The sequence below is a fragment of the Balaenoptera borealis genome (assembly GCF_965194805.1).
Source record: "Balaenoptera borealis genome assembly, chromosome: 20".
NCBI lineage: Eukaryota > Metazoa > Chordata > Mammalia > Artiodactyla > Balaenopteridae > Balaenoptera > Balaenoptera borealis.
The window spans coordinates 1,167,858-1,188,589 of record NC_138879.1 but is presented as its reverse complement, the minus strand read 5'-3'; the positions used below and the strand labels follow the sequence as shown (position 1 = coordinate 1,188,589).

General features: G+C 37.8%; 1 protein-coding gene across 21 annotated transcripts in view; it reads right to left on the bottom strand.

Annotated features, from left to right (window-relative positions):
• CEP112 (centrosomal protein 112) overlaps window positions 1–20,732 on the bottom strand; it is a 413,727-nt gene that overhangs the window by 220,924 nt on the left and 172,071 nt on the right. For all 21 annotated transcript variants that reach the window (XM_082370414.1, XM_082370412.1, XM_082370410.1 and 18 more), the window contains one exon: window positions 7,490–7,597. In XM_082370414.1, coding sequence (XP_082226540.1) covers window positions 7,490–7,597 — 108 coding nt within the window. The remainder of the gene's footprint in view (window positions 1–7,489; window positions 7,598–20,732) is intronic.

Here is a 20,732-nt window from a genome sequence, read left to right as displayed (position 1 = left end):
ACATCCTAAGCGCCCAGAACAGTGTTTAGCACAAAGTAGGTGCTCAGTAAACATGAATTAAGTAATGAATGATTGCAAAGACGTGATTTGACCTTAGATTTTTAAGGTACCTGGAGAGTGGGATCATCGCTTAGCCATATCACTGTCTAGGAAACATTTTTTAAAATGAAGTATCCCTAAAACAAATCATCTATGCTTCATATTACAGTCACTGAGAAAAACTATGTTCATCTTTGCCCTTTTCATTCCCACGCTAGGTGAAGGTGCCACTTGTTTGAACCTTGACGAGAAAAGCTTCAAGCCAAGAGAAAGAAACACAAAAGGAAGAAGAGGCCCTGCCTGAAGTGCTTTTCACCAAGTGTCAGCGCACGTTCCGTGAAGCCAGGCTCCCGAAACTTGGCCTGGACTACAGGCCCGGGCTCTGCAGCCTCAGAGTCTGGATCGCTCATGCTGGACCCTAAGACACCAGGAACCTGGCTCTGCCTGCTGCCTGTAAGACCCATCTGTGCCCTGCAGCACGGCTGCACGCGCTGGATCAGGCAGTTATGGAAAAAGAAAGAACCTGAAAGACTTAGTGCATCATTGGGTCAGGGATCGAATTTGTCTTGATCACCACCAAGGAGTCCAGTGACTGCAGCTGAGGCTCAGAAACGATTACGAACTGAAAAAGGAAAGCCAAGCAAAAAAGACTTTTAAAAAGAGTGTGACAAGGTGAGCAAGACGAATAAGGCAAAGAGAATAACAGAGGTGTACTAGATGCAGAAATGAATAAATCACGCGAAAATCCATTTTGAAGAAGTTTTAGGGAGGCTCACAGATTCATGGTCATCCACCTCATCTGCGACCTCAGTACCAAAAAGGCATTTTACCAAGTTGTTCTAGTCTTATCAGTCACGCCAGCACCAAAATACTCTCAAACAACCCCCACTTCCGTCAGCTCTCCTGTCCACGTGCTTCCTTCAGTGTCAGCAAATGATCTTCCCTCTTGTTTCACAGAGAAAACCCTCAGGAATAAGAACGTCCTCGTTTTCCCACTGCAGATCGACAGGCTTCTGTGCCGCGTCCACCCTTCCCCTTACAGCTGAGGCCTCGGCCTGTCCTCCCAGGCCAGCCACCCCGCCTGCGCTGGGAGCCGGTACCCTGTCTCTTCTCTCTTGCTTTCTGCTATGTCCTTTCCCAGTGTAGACTGAATGGTCTAGTTTAAAAGAGGTCCATGTCTTCAGGCTATATTACCTAAAAAGTCTAGAAAACTAAAAACTAAAATACTTACAGAGAAAAAACTGGGTATTGCACGCTATCTGCTTTTTAAATATCTCAACTGCCCTTAAAATTTCCCAGTTGCTTATCTTGTACAATTTCTGACTTGTCTTTGCTAGTAAAATATTTTGTTTCAAATAACGGCACTGTGTAAGGATTTGGCCCTTCAGTGATTTTTATCATCATCAACAATAAGTATTTATTCTTTCTGGAGAATTTGACCACTTGTTTATCTGTTGAACTACATTTCCCTTTAAAGGCTTTGTAGTGAAAAGAGAAGATATAAAATATAAGATGGAAGAATGATATGATGGGATTGCCAAAAAAACTCTCCATAGTTCAGGAAATCCTAGCATGCCTGCTTTGTTCTTTGTTTCCAACTTGAATGAGGTTTGTGAAAAGACAATTAGAATTGTCTTTTTGTTCCAATGGGTTATACAGGAAAGAAACAGGAAATCTTGATGAAAGCTTGGGCTTTACAGGATATTTGTGTGAGTGTTTATCCCATGTGTTTGATGTTTTTCTCTCCACATCTGCACGCTTTATGCCTGCATTTTGGCTAAAATATTTTAAAATACCACTTTGCTTTTTTCACTTCATTACAGTTCCTGGCATGATGCTTTCTAAATGGGAGTGGCTCACAAATTGCACTGAATAAGGAAATTGAGGCCCAGAAGGCACAAGTCATTCATTTCCTCTGGATGTGAGTTCCCTCATTATAAAATGTGAGGATTGGACCGGATAAGTGCTTCTAAAACTTTTCCACCAAAGCACCCCTCACAGCAGTGAGAATGAATAATATCCCCCTGGGGGATCTGAGGGCATAGCCTGAAGCAGCCTCTGCAAACTGGAAGTTTCTTTGAAATGTCCTATTTTATCTTTAAAATTCATGAGAATTTTGCATTTTACAAAACAGGAAAAGTCTATGTTTGTTTTAAAATGAATGTTACCTCAATAGTAAAACCACTTTGCTTTCCCACAAAGTAATCAAGTGAATCCAACACTCCAGGAAACAGGCATCAGGGCCCTGCACCCCAGCGCTCACGCGCTGCCCCAGGGGCCGCCTTCCCCGGTTTGAGAAGCAAGGGCCTGGTGAACGGCATGTAAATCCCCTTGCAGGGTGAAATGCTATACCCGTAGCATTCAAGATTTGTGGACTCCTAAGCAAAGACAAGACAATAGAAAAGTTGTCACCCTCGCACTTGAGTGGCAGGTAGAGAAGGCAGGTATGGACAGGTGTGTAAGTAAGTTGGAGACGCCTACGGCTGTCAAGAGGCACACGGGGCCGGGCGGGAGGCTGGGGGCGAATCAACGAAGGCGCAGGTCACAGAACGTCGGATCTGGGAGGGACATCCAGACATCACCTCAACACGCTCAGGTGGGCAACTTACTTTGTCACGAGACGAACCACTGCACATTTGAATAATTCTTTAGGAAAGAACCACCTCGAATTGACCCAAAATGTTCCACACCCAGAGGCTCAATTTCTGCCCCCTGGAGCCCCCTGGGGGTCCGTTAGAGTGAAGTTAAGAGCGTGGCTCACGTTCACGTCTGATCTCATCACCTATTAACTGTGCGGCAGCTTCGGCCAGTGACTTAACTGGAGGTGCTCAGTTTCTACAACTGGAGATGGAATAATAAACAACGGCACTGCCTCGCGAGATGACTGTGAGGACGGGAAGTGGCTGAAGTCACCTAAAGCAGGTGGAAACGGTAGCCGGCTCAGAGTGTGACCTCCTGACTGTTGGCTATTATGACTGTTATTACACAAACCAATCATAAAATTTCCTCTATTCCAGACCTTGGAGTTAAAGATAGATATGCAACCCTCCTCAGTCTCGTCTTCTCTTGGCAAACACCCTTATTCCTTGATATATTCCCTCTGACCTAGACCCAAACGTTCCCGTATTCTGGAAACTCTGCTTTGAACATGTTTGAGTTTGTCGGTGTCCTACTTAAAATGTGGTGACCAGAACTGACTTACTCCTCATACAACCTGATGGGAAAACAGCACAAGGAGACGGTATCTTTTACCCTCCAGGATCCATCGCCCCAGGGGCTTCTTCCTGTCTTGCTTGTCACCCGCCACCTAGACAACCTTACCTCTCCCCCACCGCATACTTTCTAAGGATGATTTTCTGAACCAAAGCATGGAATTTTATATTCAATCCCAATAAACTTAATCTTCTTAATTTCATCTGTTTAAAGCTTCAGAAAACTGATTTTCATATCCCACATGTTAGCTACTCCTCTGAACTCTAAGGAAGCAGGAAACTAACCTCTTATGTCATTACCCAGTGTGACACATAGAAATCTCACTTAGGGTGACAATCGTCATTCAGAGATGGCCCTTTGAACTATCCCTTAACCCCGTAAATGAACCAATGGCTAAACCATATTTCCTATTCGGCCTTCAAGAAGGACTTTGTCAGACGGCTCAGTGAAGTCCAAATCTATCACATCTATTCCTCTTTCCTTATCTACCAGCCTGGCCAGTCTGCCCAAAGAAGGGAATAAGCTCAGTTTAATCGGCTTCCCTTTCAGTGAACTCGCTCGAGCTGGCTCGTAGGGACCTGCTACCATATGCCTATCTTTTCTCATGATAAGCTTTCACAATAAAAACCTCAACAATTTGGAGTGGTCGGGGCAATGCTGTTCCAGTTAATAGAATTTTCTGCTTAAAAAAAGAGAGGTTTTAAAAAGTTCGTATATTATCACATCAAAAAATATTCTCCTAAAACCTACTAGCTCATATTCCTGCTTTTGTATTTCCTTTCCAGGTTACTGCTTGGGGTCTTCACTCTCTGCACGGATTCTAGTGAACAGGCCTACAGACACAGGAAGAATAAAAGCAGGTGAACCCTGCAATGACCTCAGAGACCTTTGTGTGGTTTCTAAAAAATTCCTATTATACGCTTGTATAACATTTATATCATTTCTCTCTTTCTCATGAAAATGAAATACAGAAAAATTGATGCAATAGTGTATGGCTTCCATTAATAGTATGAATTCTTTAAAGAATCAATTTTCCTTATTAAGTATTTTTGCTCAAGACTTAAAAGCCAAAAATTTGGTACAGCTTTAAATCTATCACTCAGAGAAAAGCCTATGAAGCTTAACATTCCTTCAAACGAGTTTATATAAATTTACTTTTACACTAAAAAAGTGACTGTCACGTTACAAAGACACTATCACAATGTGAAAGTAGAGCATGTGAGAAAAGAATCAACCATGATTCCACCATCTGAAAAATAATTATTCCACCATCTGAAAAATAATTAACATCATTGTCTGAATATTTCTGTCTGATTTTCAAGGTTAAGGATAATTGGCCAGAAGAGGTAAACAAACTTTATGACTCTTGGTAGATACTGCCAAAGTCCTTTGGGCTACATTAATTTATAACGCCACTAGCAATATATGAAAGTACCAGTTTTACTAAACTTTGGCCAGCTTTAGATGGTACATCACTATTCTAATTTGCATTTTTCTTAATACCAAGGCTGAAGATGTTTCTACATGGTCGTTTACTCAATTTATTTCTTATATGTTTCTTTTCCTTTGCCAGGTCATTTATTGGAGCATTAATGATTTTGCTAAAATTTATGCTAATTACTTTATATGCTAATTATTTTTATTGGTTATACATTTATTAATTTGACAAAGGGAATCACTCTTTGTCTACGATATTTGTGGCAAATATTATTTCTTTAACTTAAAATAATTTATATTTAGTCAAATGTTCATTTTCCTCAGTGGTTTTACTTGTTACATCCAACTTTAAGAAGTCAGAGCTGTGCCAAAATGATCACAGAATAAATGCAGATCAGGCCCTGAAGTGACCTGGCCACACTCGGTTATAAACTTGTCATCCACACGGGTATCATCAAAATGAAAACAGAACTTTAAAAACGCTCAGAGAACTTCTCAACCCCTTACACACACTCACCCTGCCATACAATAGCTTCTGATGAGCATAGGTGTCCTAGAAAGAGTTTAAAACTTGGTTTTCTTCTCTCCCCTGTTCCTTCATCAGTTTACATGGAGAAACTGACATTTTTCTTGTTTTTATTAGTGCTTCTATACAGCTTTTAATCCAAAAGTCACCTCGGTTATACACTATATCTTGTTAACAAGCCCTCGTTAAATATTCTTATTTATATTTGATGAATTATTCCCTCAGTTTCCCTCTGACCCCCACCTCTTCCTACTTGTGGGCTCCACTTCTTATGTAAGTTTCTATGCCTGGTTTCTAAACTAGTTTCCCGAGCCACCTCCACTCCAGCACTAAAGGCCCAGAAAACGTCTTCCACGGCTATTTAGAGAAAGTGTATGTCAGTGGAAATACATGTTTTCAAGTTGGTGTATGTCAGAATGACTTTCACTGCCATCATCTATTAATCAGAAATTAGATACTTCATTCTCACACCATTGTTTAAAGAAGATTCTGAGAAAATAATGCTATTGCACTGGGTTTGGGAGTGAGAAAATCTGAAATTACCCAGACTTTCGGTACTTTTGGTACTTCTGAAATAATCTGCTAGTGCTCTTTCTTCTGTGTCTTTTCTTATCTTTTAGGATTTTCACCTCTTATGTAATTTTACGTATATACAATTTTATGTGTAATTGCTTGAATTGATTTTGTATTGCATCAATCCAAATTTATTACCCACTTAAAGTACTAGAGATATAATATAAATATTCTATATTTATTCTATTCTATTGTTTCTTTACATTCATAACTTTCATATTTTAACTATGCAAGTAATGCATGATATATGCTCTTTGTGAAATTTTAAGTAAAAAAGTTCATTTAAAGCATACAGTGAAAGTGTCAATTTATCATAATCTAACCTATTATTTCACGCCCATTCTATAGACATGTGTAATCTTCTAGAATTTTAAAGCTAAACTAACATATCTAGCTATATGATACAGACACATATATTTTAATTTTACATAAATAGGATCATAATATAACAATTGTTCTGTGATGTGCTTTATCTCCCCCTTAACACTGTGTCTTAGAAATCTGTGTCTGTTGGTTCCTACAAATTTATATCAATCTTTTCAATAAGTACATAGCATTCCATAGTATAGATTTACAATAATTTAATCATTGGCTTTATTTATAACTTTTTTTCATTATTTCAAATAATCTTCCAGGAGCATATATCATCTTGCACATGTGAAAATATTTCTATAGCAATTGCAGATGAAGGACCCACTTAATAAGGGATTAAAAATAAAATAATGAAAGAAAAAGTTATTCAGATTTCCAGAACAAAAAGGTTCAAATACTGTCTAGGAGACAATTTTAACTGAGTGACTAAGCTAATCAATATTTTTCTAGATGTTAAGGAAACAAGGCAAGCAAATTAGACAAACAAGTAAATATTAATAGCTGCCTTGACTATTCCGAGAGTCTGCAGGGATATATTTTTAAAAAAATAAAAATAAAGCCTTTTTTATTAATAAAGAAGAGGCAGGGTACTGAGCACAGAATTAAACTCATTTTGCTGCCCCCGCGTCCTGGTCCCACCCAGACCCTTCCCCTCGGTGCTCCGGCCAATCCAGCCCGAGTGTCGTTCGCTCCCCGAACAGCCCCCGCCTGCTGCCACCCCTCCAGCCTGGAACCCTCTTCCTCCAGAGCCTCCTCGCGGCCCCTCCCGTCACCAGGACTCTCAGCACCAGGCCCCTGCCCACCTGTCCGAGCCGGTCAGGCCCTTCCACCCGCCGCCCGGCCAAGTCTACGCACACGCCCTCTCTTCTGCTTCCCAACTCACTCCCTGAAATTATCTCATTTTTAACTGATGGACCGGCTGCCCGCCAAAGTCCAAGCTCTGTGAGGAAAGAACCCTGTCAGCCCTGCTCACCGCTCTGCCCGGGCTCAGCGACAGTACCTGGGCCACAGCAGGTGCCCCAAACTATTTCCTAAATAAATAAGTCAAACTTGTGCTCTGACAGGAGGAGAACTCAAGAACCACAGTAAATGTTTCAATTAAACGTTCAGTTTAGCCAACTGTCAGAACAGACTTCAGCGGAGAGTTAAAGTTCTCTGTTTCTAGATTCTAGTGAAACAACCATTACGTTAAATATGTCAAATATATTGGTAATAACGTTCTTATAAATATTTTCATTGTGCAGAGATTTTGTGACATAAAGAGATATTTAGCAGAGAGAGTATAGGCGCGTGAGAGAATCAAAGGCAGCCGCCAGATGAAGGACCGACCTGCTGCTCGTATCTTTGCCTGACGTCCTCCAGCTGCCACAGAAACTCCTTTGACTGCTCCTCACGAAGAGACTTGGATCTAGTTAGATCGGCTTCCACTTTTCCCATCTATAAAATTTAAAAGTCAAATATTAAATTTTTAAATGACAAATTGTATTCCATATTTTTGTCACTTGTCCATCATTAAAATGACAGATTTTCAACACCTCACCAATCATAATGCTGAATTTAAAGATGATAAAATAATGAAGGATATGTCCATTTATTTTGACAGGTTTTAATAGTTTTAAGTCAGGGAAATTATAATTGGTATGCAATTGACTAAACTCTAAAGCTACAATGACACTGCGATGGAAATATAATTTTGAACATCCAAATACTTATTCAACAAGATTTTATTAAGGCCTTGTTATGTGCTGAACAGGAGAAAATATTTGCAAACCATCTCTCTGAAAAGGAACTTGCATCTAGAATATGTAAAGAACTCTTACAGCTCAATAATAAACGGGCAATTAAACCTGATTTTATATTGGGCAAAGGAACTGGAAAGACATGTCTCCAAAGAAGATACACAAATGGCCACAAGCATATGAAAAGATGCTCTACATCACAGTCATCAGGCAATTTCAAATTAAAACAGCAACATACCACTTCACACCCACTAGGATGGCTATAATCAAGAATACAGATAATAACAAGTGTTGCTGAAGATGTGGAGCAATGAGAACCCTCGTACACTGCTGGTGGGAATGTCAAGTGACGTAGCCACTTTGGAAGACAGTCTGACAGCTCCTCAAAAGACTAAACTCAGAGATGAACCACATGAACCCATATGAATTCCATATGATCCAGGAATTCCACTCGAGGTGAGAAATGAAAACATACATCCATACTAAAAAAACTTATATACAAATATTCATAGCAGCATTATTCATAATTGCCAAAAAGAAGAAACAACGCAAATGTACATCAACTGATGAATAAACAAGATGTGGCCTATTCATACAATGAAATATTATTCAGCCATAAAAAGGGATGAAGTACTAATACACGTTTCAACATGGATGAACCTTGAAAACAGTATTCAAAGTGAAAGAAGGCAGTCAGAAAAGACCATGTATTGTGTTATCCCATTTGTATTAAATTTTCAGAAGAGTCAAATCCATAGAAACAGAAAGTAGACTAGGGATTGCCTAGGGTGAAAGCGGTTTGGGAGGGTATGGTTTCTTGTGGGGTGATGGAAACCTTCTAAAATTGATCATGATGATGGTTGCACGATTCTGTGAATATATTAAAAAACCAATGAATTGTGCACTTACAACGAGTGAACTGTTGGTATGTGAATTATACCTCAATAAAGCTGTTACTTAAAAAAAAAAGTCAAAGAGTGGACCACAGTCTATGATCCAATCCCAGTACCTCTCTCGGCCCATCTCTAGGGCTCTGGACCTCCCCCATCACCACCACACGCCAGCCCACCGGCCTCCTTGCTAGGCCTAAAACGTGCCAGCAAAGCTCTCATCTTGGGGTCTAGAAGCCCCCCACCAACATTCATGTAGCTTGTTTTTCAAAGGCTTCAAGTTCTGCTTAAATGTTACCTTTGTACTGAGGCTTCCCTGACCACCCTATTTTAATTTGCAGCCCTCCCAGCCGCCCTTTCCTTGCCTGAATGATTTTTTTTAACCACAGGAGACAGCATCTTTAGGTATACTATATAATTTACTTATTCATTAGGGTTGTTTGCAATGTCTGTCTCCCCCAGAGGGATGTAACTCCACGTTCACTCATGTATCCCAACCATTCAGCACACTGCCTGGAGCATATGGGGACTCAATAAATACTGATCAAATGAAAACAAAACAAAAACAAAAACCCCAAAAAGACACAGTGCACCAAACTTGGTTTGAAATTTGCTGAATGAACAATTTAAAAAAAAAAAAAAAAGACAACTTTCAACATTTTTAATAGGGCCAAATTCTTTATAACACATATAAAATAAATAAAATAGTGTTGAATCTAATGTTTTCTATCACTTAGAAAATGAGATAGACGATATATTATTTTCCTTGCTCTTTTACATGTGACAGGAAAGAGAGGTCCTTACGTAATGAGAAAGCTATTCAGCTAGGTGACATGAAAATGGCACCTTTCATTCAAAGTGGTGCAAGATTTAATTTGTCTTTCTACCCCAGTTTAATTTTGAAAAATATTTTTTCTGAAGCACCTGTCAGTTCATGTGACAACCATTCTGTCACTGGCTACTTTGTATCACTTCTTGCTCTGCTTTGCTGATATGCTGAGATATTTCTTCTTTTCAACTTGCACACAATGTCCTCTTTCAGGCTACCTTTTGGTAGGTGCTAAGATTAGATAAAACATGAGGAAATAAACCATGAAAAGGCTCCCTTCAGTTTTTCATGTTAGATTTTGGGGGAAAAAAAAAACCATTCAAATACATTTATTCAGACACAGTTAAACTTTAAGGTTTGAGGAGCAGAGCTGTTCAGTGAGAAGCAGACAGTTTCACTGGATGAGAACAAAAGGCATATTCCTGCCCACGAATTTGCTATTTAACACCAACCTTTCCATTTCTGGTTCTTACACGGAAGTCTGGAGTTCTAGATTATGGCATGATGTTTAGTACCTAAGTATCTCTTTGTAGATGCCGGAGACTGCAACCTTGATAATACTAAGTCATCAGCTTCCAAATTCAGTGATCAGAGTTCGAAGATGACCAACCCATAGGCCATCAGTCTCGTGGTCAAATCTGCTAAGGAATTTCTAAAGCAAGCACAGTCGAGCCCACGTTGTTTTCTTCCGTTTCTAACTCAAGACGTGGATTTCAAGGCTCTCTCTCCTTCAGTGCTTTTCACATTAGACCTCCACCCGAAGGCCCCTTAATTTGTCCTCGGCAAGCTCTGCCCCTACACACTCTGATTCCCTTGGCTATTCTGGATTCGCCTTCGCTCCTCACACTATCTGAAAACCCCTCCGTATTTTTCCTCATCCAACAATCCATCTTCAAGGTTGACTCAAGCCTCCTCTCCTCTCTGTGGGGTTCTCTGATCCACCAACTGGCGTCAACATCTCCCTTCTCTCTGTGCTCTAGGACCTAACATCTTCATTCTCCTGGCACACTGTATGTTTCTCTAGAGTATGGGAGTGTTTCAAATGTGTGAGCTTTGTCTATTCATCTAGATCGTGAGCTCCCAAATAAAAGAAATTACAACTTATAATTCTTTTGTATCTTAATTATTAACTAATTGCCATGGTATGCAGAATAAACATGTATTAAATTCTTAAGGATGAATGGAGGGTAGGCAAAAGCAAAAGAGAAAGAAAACAAGAGAAGGTAAATCAAGGAGGGAAGACCTGGTTTATTCAGTACTTTTAAGACAGATCTTCATATGAAATTGATTTTTGGTTCTTATTCTACTTCAGCACAGATTGACTATTAAAAATAAATAATAATTATTCAAATATTTTTAATGTAATTAAGAGCTTTGTGTACTCAACATTCATAAAAAGTAGGATATCGTCCTTCAAAAAACTGACTTATCATCTATAATCAAAATAGAAAACAATTTAAAGCACATGAAAGACCTTTTATACCTAAACATTAAGAAAAATTCAAAGTAAATAATAACTGCTATAAGAAAATGTTATTTTATACTGACCGAAAATGCAAGACCCCACTCCATTCTCCTTCCACAATTTAACCAAAAAATATAAAAACAAGTCTTGTAAAATACTTGAAGTCTGTGTAGAAACGCAGCGTTCTCAGTTGCCGTAGATACAAAAGATTCTGCTTGATCACACATCATTCCATATTCCATTTAACTTCAAGGGTAAGGAAAAAAAAACAAAACAAAAAAAACCCCATTCCTTCAATGTGTAACTCTGGCTTCCAAAAAATCCAAGAGTGGAACTTGATGATCAAATTAGGAGCAGAAAAGGGCTTGGGGTGTATTTCTGTGAATGTCTAATGTTTACAGGTAATAGAGAGAGGTAAACAAGGGTGTTGGCTTTTCCTTAGATGCTGCCTCAAGCATTACTTGAGCTACATGTAAGAAAACACCTAGTATCCAGAGCTTAAGCAACACAGGCCCTTTATGTTTTCCTTGGGTAACAAAACATTCAGAAATAGGCTGCGACCTCGGCAGTTCAAAGATGTCGGGGTGAAGGTCTCTGCGATTCAACTTCCAGAATGGTTGCAGGATGGCTTCTGCAGCTCTGAACACCTGGGAGAGGAAGAGCAAAGGGTGACGGGACAAGGGCAAAGGGTCCATATTCGCTGAGTGGAAACCCTTTTAAGGGGCTTTCCTGCAAGTTCCTGTCAAAAGCAAATTAATTATGCTGTTTGCATCACATTCACTTAGAACTACATTAAAAGCCAAACTCCACCTGCAAGGTAAGAGATTGCAATTTTAAAACTGTGTCTAATGTTGCCCTAAATAAAATCAGGGCTGTACTGTATTACTAAGAAAGTGGGAATGGGCACTGGGCCAAGATCTGGCAGACTCTGTCAAATGTGGTCACAATAAGTTATTGTTCTTTCTGTAGTAAAGTACTCTTGTGTTACGTTCTGAGTTATTTGACAGTATAATTCATATGAGACAATTATACAATTCTATAGAAATATACAATTCAAAGTGTATTTTGCTGTATTTAATACATATTTAGCTAAACTATAAGAAACTGTCTTTCAAATATTTTCATATATATATATAGAGAGAGAGAGAGAGATAGACAGACAGACATAAATGGCAGAAAGACAGATAAATAATTATTTCTGTGCTTGGCTAAAGACTCAGTAGAAACTAATATCCTTAACAGAGAAAATTAATTAACACATGTGTGGTGCCTTTCCTTTTCTTATTGATTAGTAGGAGTTCTTTATCAATTCTGGATATGAATTTTCTTGTTCAATATCTGAACTGCAAATATCTTTTCCCACTCTGAGTTTGCTCTTATATTATCTAGTGGTCTCTTTTGATTAACAGAAGTTTTTAATTTTAATGAATTTAAATTTAACAACATTTTGTTTTTTATCACTTTTTGTTTCCTATTGAGAACATCTTTACCAAGCTCCTACGTTTTCTTCTGAAAGTTTTATTGTTTTACCTATCACTTGCGTATCTACAATCCTGGAATTAATTTTGCGATGGGATGTAGTGAGGGGCAGGATTCTTTTTCCATCTGGCTACGCAGCTGACACAGCGGCATTCACTGAAATGGCCCGTCTCTCCCTGCTGCGCTGCAATACTTCCTTCGACATGAATCAGATTGGTCATCTATGTGTGAGTCCACTTTTTGGTCTCTTTCCTGTAAAACACTGGTCATCCTCGTGCCAAAACCACACTGTATTAATTACTATAGCTTAATATTAGTCTCAATATCTGGTGGTATAAGGTTGCCATAGCTATTCTGAGCCCTCTGTATTTTCACATCCATTTTAGAATCAGCTCGCCAGTTTCCCTCACTCCTCCCCCCAAAAAGCACTGCAACATTTTGCTTTTTAGAATTGTGTTGATTCTATAGATTAATTTGGGGAGAACTGACATTTTTATAACACTGAGTCTTTGAATCCATACACGTGATATATCCCTCAACTTGTTCAGGTCTTCTTTGGTTCCTCTCAGTAATGTTTCCTAGTCTTCAAAACACGGGCCTTGCATTTCTTTTGTTGCATTTATTCTTAGGTAAGAGAAGCTTTCTGGTACCACGATATCTTTTTCAAAGTTTATTTTCTATTTGTTGGTTGCTAATATATAGAAATAAAATTGAATTGTATATTTCACCTTATATTTAGAAGCCTTGCTAAATTCACTACCAATTACATTTTAACAGTAAACATTTGAGAAATTCATTGTTACACAAAGATGCCACAATTGCAGATCCCCGCATAATCTACTGGGCTACCTTAGATGTGCCTCCTCTGAGTTCTCCTAACGACCTATTAATTCCACTAGTTACGCCGCCAATTACAATCACACAGCTACGCATCAGTCTATCGCACAGGCCACAAACATGGCTTAACAGTCTCTGAATTCCCAGAACCTACAACAATGGCTGATATAGAGCAAGTATTCATAAATTTTTTATAAATGAATGAAAGAAGAAATCAGGTCTGTTAAATCCTTGGCCTGTAAGTCAATAAAACAGTTTGAAATATTAAAAAATAATAATGCTACTGTTTTCACAATTAATAACCCTTCATATCAGTCAATTATAAAAAGAATGACATATTTCCTGGTCCAATGTTCTCAGTAGATTTTTTTTGGCTTATTTTTCTTCTGCAAAAGAGATTTGACGAATATTATTAGGAAAAGTTTCACTTACTACTCTACTAAGCATTTAAGGATGAGAGTTAAAGATTCTTTTAATTATTTGTTTGATTTTTTGTTTAATTTTATTTTTCAAAGCCAAATATTTATACATAGTCTTTGGATGTTGTCATTTGGAATTGATTAATTAGCACAATAGGCTCTATTGAAATATTTAAATATAGTTCTAGAATTTTACCTCTGCTACCTAATCTCATTTAAAGACAAAATTTCAAATGTTAAAAGGTTAGACAGATTTCTCCATTATCATCAAAAAGTAACTGAGAGAGGGGACTTCCCTGGTGGTCCAGCGGTAAAGAATCCACCTTCCAATGCAGGGGATGTGAGTTCGATCCCTGGTCGGGGAACTAAGATCCCACATGTCATGGGGCAACTAAGCCCGTGCACCACAACTACTGGGCCCGCACGCCTCAACTAGAGAGCCCGCATGCCGCAAACTACAGAGCCCAAGTGCTCTGGATCCCACACACCACAACTAGAGAAGCCCGTGCACCACAAAGAAGAGCCCGCATGCTGCAACTAAGACATGACACAGCCAAAAATAATTAATTAGCTAATTAATTTTTTAAAAAACTGAGAGAAAATGCTTCTATTTACATTGGATCTTTACCTTAAAACTGGTCTAAAAAAGACTCATTTAACATTACATGAGCCTGGGCTTCCCTGGTGGTGCAGTGGTTAAGAATCCACCTGCCAGTGCAGGGGACATGGGTTCGATCCCTGGCCCGGGAAGATCCCACATGCTGCGGAGCAACTAAGCCCGTGCACCACAACTACTGAGCCTGCGCTCTAGAGCCCACAAGCCACAACTACTGAAGCCCACGCGCCTAGAGCCCATGTTCCGCAACAAGAGAAGCCACCACAATGAGAAGCCCGAGCACCACAGCGAAGAGTAGCCCCCGCTCGCCGCAACTAGAGAAAGGCCGCGCACAGCAACGAAGACCCAACACAGCCAAAAATAAAATATAAAACAAATAAATAAATTTAAAAAAAAAAACATTACATGAGCCAGCATGACCCTTAAAGGACAAGAGGACGAAGGTACAAGTCACGATGAGTGGTCTGTATGATGGGTCTTTCTAAGTCTGTTTGTTATCCATCTACATTTATAGAGGCACAAATATATTCAGATGGCATTCTTCCTTCCTTGTACCTTGAGAATTTTTTCATTAATTCAACAGCAATAATGAGATGATGAGCTAAACTTATAATCCCTAAGAATGTAAGAAACTGCTAATCAGTTTCAAATGTACTAGCAACCAGAAGCAACCTCACTAGTCAACAGCAGTGTTTCTGAATTTTGTTTTCAAGGCAAACCACTGGGTTTTCCAAGTATAAAGCTAATATCATGTAGCTGACGGCTGCAAAGAAAAAGGAACAGAATTTAAAGCCAGATATTAGCAGCAAATACCAGTTAATGAGGATGAATTTTCAAGAGGAGAAAAATTAACTAGAAAAGTCAAGTGGTTAGTGGAAGCCCCAGGAGGAAGTAGTTATCTGACATTCATTCAGTCGGTTTTCAAGATGAAAAAGTTTCACTTTATAATTGCTGCCAATACTTCAAAAAACATAGCTGTCTTTTTCAGTCATTTATTTGTTTCACAGAGAATAGGTAAATATAGAACACTATTTCTTTAAAAAATACAACTATATACATATATACAGAAATAATTCTAACAGAGTAATACACTTTCACAATTAAAATATGTATATTTTCACAACTAATTGCTGACAGCTAACACATATAATGGATTTCACCATTGCAGTAAAAATTAGGTTATTTAAGCAATCTTAAATGAGATAAAAAGTTCTTCAAAGTGAAAGAAACAGTGTGAAGCAATTTTTTAAAAAAGTTTAAGTCTGTTTCATTTTCTCTCATGGGCCTCATTTTTCAAACAGCAATTCACTTTCAAAAACAAACTCAAAGCTTTTATTTTTTAATTCAAATTCCTGTTGTCTTCTATCTGCAGCTTTTTCCAAATGGAAAAAGATGCCCTAAGCTCTGCTGGCTTTTACACAAAAGATTTCAGTGAGAAGAGAGAAGAGCAGTTCAAAACAACAATAAAAAAGGAAAATATGGACTATGGAAAAATCTGAAAACATTATGATTCTCCAAATACTAAATCTGCTGATTGATTTTCTTTTAGAATTTGAGCTATATCAGAGTCACACTTTTTAATCAACTGACAATCTGGAATAGAGGATATCTAATTTATCATGTTTTGACATATACATTTTATTTAATGTCTGTTCAAATTTGCCATGTGAGAATTCTTCAATTTGCAAATGAGCCTGGCTATAAGAATTCCATTATAAATGGGGTTCCTTATTATTATACTCACACCAAAGGTACTTTATTTCAGAAACTCAACTTCACTTGGCAAAACTATTTATGACTGAAACCACAGAAGAACTTTTCTCCAACAGAAAGCAATCAAAAACATTTCCTGCTTGTCAGTTGCCATCACTATCAGTTTTCACTGAGTCTAAATCTAGCACCACTGGACAGATCAGTGAGGACTGCTGACAAAGACAGGACACAGGTGTGGGGTATGTGGGGGGGGGGGGGAAGGGGACCCTAGATGCGTGCACCAAAGAGGGTCCTCCATCGGATCATCTAACCAGTCCACAGTGATGTGACACCTCCATGGTAGGAACACATGGACTCTTTTAAGGTCAAGAAATGGGAGAGTCAAATGGGTGGGCAGAGCTGGTGAAGGAAGACAGACAGACTATGACCCTGCACAGAGCAGAGCAGTCAGATGTGAGGGTGGACCAACTGGAAGGGTGGTTCCAGAATCAAATGCACAGATACTGTCTCTCATCCCTGGCTTGCCTCATTTTATGGCAGTCTCACTTTGCGGCTGGGTAAGGTTCTTAATTTAATGATTCCCAAGATCACATTCTCTCCAGGGCTTTCCGTTCCGCCACACAACTCTGAGACTTCATTTTTTATCTTTTAAAAAAAGATTATCAGTTTTTACATTCTTTCTAACTTTTTTGACGTACAGTTTCTAATTTTTTACCATTAATAAATAACATCACAATAAACATCCTTGAACACACATCTTGCAAACCTTGGAGTCCTGAAAAATAAAGTCCTAGAAGTAGAACAGGTAAATCATAAGCACAATGTTAAACCAGTCCTCCAGAAAGGTTACATATCTTTACTCTTCCTCCTGAAATGTGTGTCTGCCCGTGTCCACAGGCCTTCATGGATTTCTACCTATGTGTTAGTTGGAAAAGAGCTCAGTGCTATTTTAACTTACTTTTAACAAATTTACTAGTGAAAATAAACATTTCTTATTGCCAATTTTTACCCAAAAAATGTATTGAGATTTTTTACAGTAATTACATTGAATTTATACATCAATTTGTGGAGAACTTTCATCTTGACAATACTGAGTTTTACAACCTATGAACACAGAATAGCTCTCTTTAGATCGTTTAAAATTTCTCTCGGCAATCTTTTATAGTTTTCAATGAGTAAGTCTTCACGTTGTTTCATTAGTTTATTTGTAAATATTTTATTCTTTTGGATGCTTTTGTAAATTAAATTGTTTTCTTAATTTCATTTTCAGGTATTTCATTACTAGTATATTGAAGCATGACTGAATTTTGTATGTTGATCTCGTACCCTCCAAACTTGTTTAAATCATTTATTAGCTCTAGTATTTCTTTTATGGATTTTGACCATACAGAATCATGTCATCTAAAGACATTGGTAGTTCTTCCTTTCCAATCTATATGTCTTTTGGGTTTTTTTGTGTGTTTATTTGGGGTTTTTTTTTTTTTTTTTTTTTTTTTGACCCTGTTGGAGACTGGCTAGAGTCTCCAATACAATGTTAAATAGAAGTCACAAAAGCAGACATCTTTTCCCCGTTCTTAGGAGGAAGAGCATTAAGTCTTTCAACATTAAGCATATTTGTTTAGGGTTCTCATAGATGTACCTTATTAGGGTGAGTAAGTTTGCTTCTAGTCCTAACTTGCCAAGAATTTTTTAAAAATCATAAATGATGTTGAACTTTTTCAAATGCTTTTTCTGCCTCTGTTGGGACGATCGTGTGGTTTTGTCTTTTATTCTATTAATATGCTGTACGATATTAATTGATTTTTGAATGTTAAAAGAACCTTGGATTCCTGAAATAAATCCTACTTGGTCCTGGTAAATAATCATTTTTATAAGTTTCCAGATTCAGTTTACTAAAATACCATTAAGGGTTTTTGTGTCTACAGTGATGACAGATACTACTCTAGTTTTGCAGCATCTTTGGCTTTGATATTAGAGTCCTACTGGCCTTAGAGAAGAAACTGATTAAGTGTGCCTTCCTCCTCAATTTTCTGAAAGAGTTTTCAAAGAACTCAAGTTTTTTTTTTTTCTTCAATATTTGATGAAATTCACCAGTGAAGCCATCTGGTCCTGGGCTTTTCCTTGTGAAAAGATTTCTAATTGCTAATTAAATATCATTATCTATTATAAGACAATTTGGACTTTCTATCTCTTCTTGGTTTTCTCTATTTTAATGTTTTCTTTGCTTTCTGCATGTATATAAAATTATCTATTATTTCCTTTCTTCTGCTTCCTTGAGCAGAAGCTTGCTTTTCTTTTTCTGGTTTCTTAAGATGAAGTTTAGGTTACTGATTTGAGAACTTTCCTTTTGGAGATAGATGTTTAAAGCTACAAACTTTTCTCTAGGTACTGCATTAGCTGCATTCCATAAATTTTAATATACCATATTTTTGTTTTAATTAAAATATTTTCTTATTTTCCTTGTAATATCATCTTTGATCCATGAGTCATTCATGTGTGTTATTTAATTTCCAAATATGTGGGGATTTCCCAGATTTCTTATTATTGTTTATTTCTAATTTATTACCATTGGGGTCAAAGAACACATTTTGTATGATTTTAGTCCTTTTAAAGTTTGTTGAGAATTGTTTTGTGGCCAAACATATGGTCTACCCTGGGGAATGTTCCATGAGTGCCTGGGGTTATTGGGTGGAGTGATTTAAATCACCACCCAAGTCTAGACTCACTCCTGAGTGGCACAATACAAACAGACCCAACCCTGCAGAGCAAAGGCTTGGAAACTTAACTGAAACTGGAACCCACCCATAGAAAATGAGACAGGACTTTTGCTCTGAAACAAACTGGGTTGATAATCCACTAAAACAAACAACTTGACATTATCTAGGGAATTCTAACATCACTCAGAGAGTACACAACATTCAGTCATGTACTCTTTTGTTTTTAGCTCCTTTCATTCAGCAGGACTTTGAGACACATCCTTTGTTGAGGGTATCAGTAGTTCGTTCCTATTTATTCCTGAGTAGTATTCCATCATCTATACTGCATTTTGATTGTCCTTTCAACTTTTGAGGAACATTCGGGTTGTTCAAGTTTTAGGCTTTTGTGAATAAAGCTGCTGGCAACTTTTGTGTACAAGGCTTTGTCTGGATCTGGCTTCGTTTCTCTTGGTTAAACACGCAGGAATGGAACAGCTGGCATATGGCGGTGGATGTCTTAGCGGTTAAGAACTCGGCAGTTTTCCCACCAGCAGTGGAGAAGAGCCCCATGTGGCCACACCCTGGCCCTGCACCGACATTTGGCACTGCCAACGAGTCTTCACAGTTCTAGCCATTCCAGTGAGCATGCAGTGGCATTTCATTTTGGTTTCAATTTGCATTTCCCTGATGAATGATGATATCAAACATCTTTTTATGTGCTTATTAGTCTTCTGCGAGGTGTCCAAATATTTCGCCTATTTTTAGCTGGGTTGTTTGTCTTCTTATTATTGAGTTGTAGGATTTCTTTTATATTTTAGATACAAGTTCTTGGAAATATTTGTGAATCTTTTCTCCCATTCTCTGGCTTGCCTTACTTCCTTTTGTTGTTTTTTAATGGTGTCTTTCAAAGAACAAAAGGTTTTAATTTTGGTGAAGTCCAATGTAGCAATTTGAATTGAAATTTAATTTCTGGTTTTACTAAGCATTGTGGTAAAAAATACGTACGTGCTCTCTGTCATGTCAAGTTTCAGATATATATTGAGTGTTTCTTTATGGTCTACTGAGTTTTGTAACTGCTCCATGGGAGTAGGAATTTAATATGTCATACTTAAAGCGTAGAAAGTAGAAATATAGCTGTTTTATAAACTGCTATTTAGATCTCCTATTTGTTTAGGTTTTGCCCCCCTGAGCAGTCAAATATGGAGAAAAATTTACTAAAGCACCCCATGACTATTTATGTAAATTTTTTCATATATTCCTAACACCCTTTTCATAAGGACTCTTGGCTTTCTCATGCAAAAATATATTCCTTTGTCCAGTTTATTGACTTGCATTGATGTTAATTTATATGATAGTACTACATTCTTTCTTTTATTCTGAATACAAGTGATAAAATATATTTTCCACAAATAATTTTCGTGTAACTTTTAGTTGTGTCTTTATTATAAGTAGCATATACACAGATTTATGTCAGCTAATCAATACCTTTTTTTAACCTATTAAAATGTATTACTACAATTATATACTCTGTCTTATTTTGGACATTTTGTTCTGTTTCTACTTCTGTTCCTTTGGCAATATCTTGAGTTTTGCTTTCATCGTCTCAAGATTTTGATGAGAATGTAAAATCTTGTTAGTTCTATTAATGCTTATGTTTATGCATTTAAAAAGTATTTTAACCTACATTTCCCTAATTTTAAGAATCCTTTGAATCTCCCCTTTTCATGGCAGAGTGTTAGTTACTGTACTTCCCTCTCTCCCTATCCATCTGCTTCTTGAACTTTATTAACATAACCTAAGGATTTAGATTTAAGTTGTTGTTATATCACATTTGTATTTTCTATATTCTGTACCTTCTGCTTCAAGAATCGGTAAACATTAGCATTCTA